Source organism: Lygodium microphyllum, chromosome 20, assembly GCF_053477565.2.
Source record: "Lygodium microphyllum isolate KBCC chromosome 20, Lygodium_microphyllum_v1.1.10, whole genome shotgun sequence".
In the NCBI taxonomy this organism is placed as follows: Eukaryota; Viridiplantae; Streptophyta; class Polypodiopsida; order Schizaeales; family Lygodiaceae; genus Lygodium; species Lygodium microphyllum.
Genome location: NC_141154.1, coordinates 139,198,071 through 139,201,595, shown reverse-complemented (window position 1 = coordinate 139,201,595; position 3,525 = coordinate 139,198,071). Strand labels below are relative to the sequence as shown.

The 3,525-nt window shown below is 48.9% G+C and overlaps 1 protein-coding gene across 1 annotated transcript; it reads left to right on the top strand.

Annotated features, from left to right (window-relative positions):
• Window positions 1–238: 238 nt before the first annotated feature.
• LOC148019469 (flavonoid 3',5'-hydroxylase 1-like) lies at window positions 239–2,777 on the top strand. The gene is made up of 2 exons (XM_087661102.1): window positions 239–1,545; window positions 1,660–2,777. Exons 1-2 carry the CDS (start codon window positions 553–555, stop codon window positions 2,269–2,271), a joined length of 1,605 nt encoding a protein of 534 aa, XP_087517228.1. The 5' UTR covers window positions 239–552; the 3' UTR covers window positions 2,272–2,777.
• The last annotated feature ends 748 nt before the right edge of the window (window positions 2,778–3,525 follow it).

Below are 3,525 nucleotides of genomic sequence, written 5' to 3'. Positions count from 1 at the left end.
TTCCAGTGTCCACATGCATTTTTAAAAAAATTTGCCCTTTGATAAAGAAACCAAATCCCAAGTTTGATTCTTCATAATTAAAACCATCTCAGACTACAAGACTACAGAGCTAGTTCTCACTTAAGCTTATCATCATGCGTCATGGCCTCTTTATAACAAGATGGCTTTCCACAATTTGTCAATATCACATAGTCAACCCCACGTGGAAATCTCTAAAGGGATAAGAGACCACTCTTTCTTCTTGAGGCACCATATGGCTCTATGTGGCAAAAGAATATGTGGCATTGTATCCTAAAAAGTAACATTTCTTATTTCCACTTCCTTAATAGGTTGCTTATACATCTTTTTCACTACAAGGGATTCGAGGAATACTGATGTTTGTTTTCGATGTCTACACGAACCTCATGAGTGCCGGAATCCCGACTCCAGGCAGCCTTTATCATGAAGAAGCTCTTCTTAAACTTCGGTATTCGGACGGGGTGTAGGTAGTGAGTGACTGCAGATGAAGCAGTGAGCAGCGGTCCGAATCCAGTATTCCTGGGTTAGTCGAGTATGGCCGACCATTTGCAGCTGTTGCTTGCTCGGCTTGATGACCCCTGGAGCAATACAGTAGTAGCCGTCTTGGCCGCAGTGGTGGTATGTGCCTTAACCTTGTCTATCGTGGTGAAAAGAGTCGCGGGCCGGGGGAGCGGCAGCGGGAAACTGCCTCCCGGGCCACGACCATGGCCCGTGATTGGCAGTCTACACTTGCTGGGAGACATGCCCCACCAATCCTTGGCCAAGCTCGCACAGAAGTATGGGCCTCTCATCTCCCTGAGGCTGGGATCCTCGCTCTTTGTGGTGGCGTCAACGCCAGAGATGGCCAAGGCCTTCCTCCAGGCCCATGACAATACCTTCGCTTCCCGCCCCAGCACAGCCGCCGCCGTCCACATGCTCTTCGACTCAACCGACCTGGCCTTCGCCCCCTACGGCCCCTACTGGAAGCTCATCCGTCGGGTGTGCATGAACCATGTTTTCCACCCCAGGCGCCTGGAGTCCTTCACTCCCATCAGGCTGGAGGAGGCTCGCGACCTCATCCGCGACTTGAGCCGCTGGGCCGGCCAGCCTATCGCCGTGCGCCCCCGCGTGCAGGAAGCTGCCAACAACATCATCTCCCGCATGACCCTGGGCAAGAAATACACGGAGCTGAACTCCACCGGCAGTCCGCAAGACATGATTGCGCTCATCGACGAAACGATGCTTCTGCTGGGAGTGCCCAATTTGGGAGACTTCATCCCCGGCTTGGCGTGGATGGATCTGCAGGGCTGGGAGAGGAGGATGAAGGCTGTGAGGAGGAAGGTGCAGCAGGCGCTGGGAGAGATCATCGAGCAGAGGAGAGCTGATCATCAGGCCGCCCTCACGCGCACTACGAGGACGTCAGCTGCCAACGGACTTCCAGCAGATCAGCTTTGCCACCCTCAGGATCTGTTGGATGTGCTGCTGGCGGAGGCGTCCACCGATAACGAGGTGCAACTTACCGACGACAACATAATGGCAGTCCTGTTGGTAATACTAATACCTGCTGTGTTTATGTATAATAAAATGACAGGTTCATTCTAGCCATATCTAATGTGGTCGTGATCTCTTCTGTTATACTGTTTGCTTATAATGCTGCCGCAGGATATGTACTTAGGAGGAACTGACACCACCTCCATCACAACCGAGTGGGCGCTTGCCGAGCTGCTCTCAAATCCTGCGACTCTGAAGAGAGCGCAGGAGGAGATAGACCGGGTGGTGGGCGGAAAGCGGCTGGTGGAGGACGCCGACGTGGAGGAGTTGCCGTACCTGCGGGCGGTGGTGCGGGAGACGTTCCGGCTGCACCCTGCGGCGCCGTTGCTGCTGCCGCGCGAGGGCCTGCAGGCTTGCACCCTGGGAGGCTACGACTTGCCGGCCGGCACACGTGCCTATATAAACGTGTGGGCAATTGGGAGAGATCCCGGCACGTGGGAGGAGCCCCTCTCCTTCCGACCTGAGAGGTTTCTGGGGAGCGATGTGGAGGAGAAGGGCCTGCATTTCCAGCTCTTGCCATTTGGCGCAGGGAGGAGGCGCTGCGTGGGCTGGGAGCTGGGCTTGCTCAACGTGCGCCTCTTCCTGGCCAGGCTCCTCCAAGCTTTCGAGTGGAGCCCGGCTCACGAGGTGAACATGACCGAGCAGTTTGGGCTCACCGTCATGATGGCCAAATCCCTCACTGTTAACATCTCGCCCAAACTGCCCTCCGTCCTCTACAACTAGACCACAGTTCGACTACTGATCCAACAGTCATCATCCTCGGCTCAATACCCCTGTTTTTCACGCTTTCTTGAGTCTGCACCTCAGCCTCGTCGCAACGCTCTTCAAGTTTAGTTTTTAATATTTACGTACAAAATGTTTCTCGTGCTACTATGCTCTCTCTTTCTACTCGGCTGAAGAGAGTTGGAGCGTGCGCCAGAACAGTGTGTGGCGGTTTTTTCTAGAGCTTATTTTCCACTAGTGCTCGTGGACAGTGGCCACAATTCTACAATTGCAACTCCAAACACTCGCAATCAAAGCCCTAGATATGCTAGTAAGACACATCTCCCTGGTCTACTACTACTTCAAGTCCTATTTAGGCTAATCCTCAGTGCCAGGCGACTATTCCTAATTCTCTCATGATATACATATTTTGTTGACATTTAATACTTTATCTTGACACTTTTTTCCAAAAATAAAATCTGTAGTTGTTGGTCCTGCTAGATGAACTGTGGTTCTAATTTCTCAAGATACAAGTTCAAAGTCTAAATTGAAACGTTAAGACTATTTGAATTTTCAGATTACTAAGGACTTGTCTCCACCATGTTTGGTGAATCCCAACCAGTTTGAGTGCTGGTTGGGATGTCGAAAGGAAGCTTGTTCACATGGGTGAAAGGAGTTTCGTATATTTTACTATCAGAAAGATCATTTCTATGTGCTGCATCAAAGCTTCAAATTGCTTTTAAAATACTATCTTTAGAATATCCCACACTATCGAGACATGAAAAAGAATAGAAAAACTTAAATAATAAAAATTCAAGCATTTTTTTGTCATGAATGGTAATAGTATTAATTACTAGAAATAGGAAATACAAGTCAACTATATAACTAACAACATAGGAATCTCAATTTAATCATATGACCAACAAGGAAAAGAAATTGAAGCATGCCAAGTCGATGGTGCCTATCCCTCTCATGATGCACGTATTTTGTTGATACTATGTACATTATCTTAATGTTTTTTTGAAAGAAAATCTATGGTTTTTGGTCCCACTCTTTAAGATAAACCATGGTTCTAATTTCTCACGATACAAGTACAAAGTTTAAATTGAAAATTCAAGATTGTTTGAATTTCCATATTGCTAAGGACCTATCTCCACCATGTTTGGTGGATTCCAACCAGTTTAAGTCCACCATGTTTGGTGGATTCCAACCAGTTTAAGCTTTCGAGTGGAGCCTGGCTCACGAGGTGGACATAACCGAGCAGTTTGGGCTCAC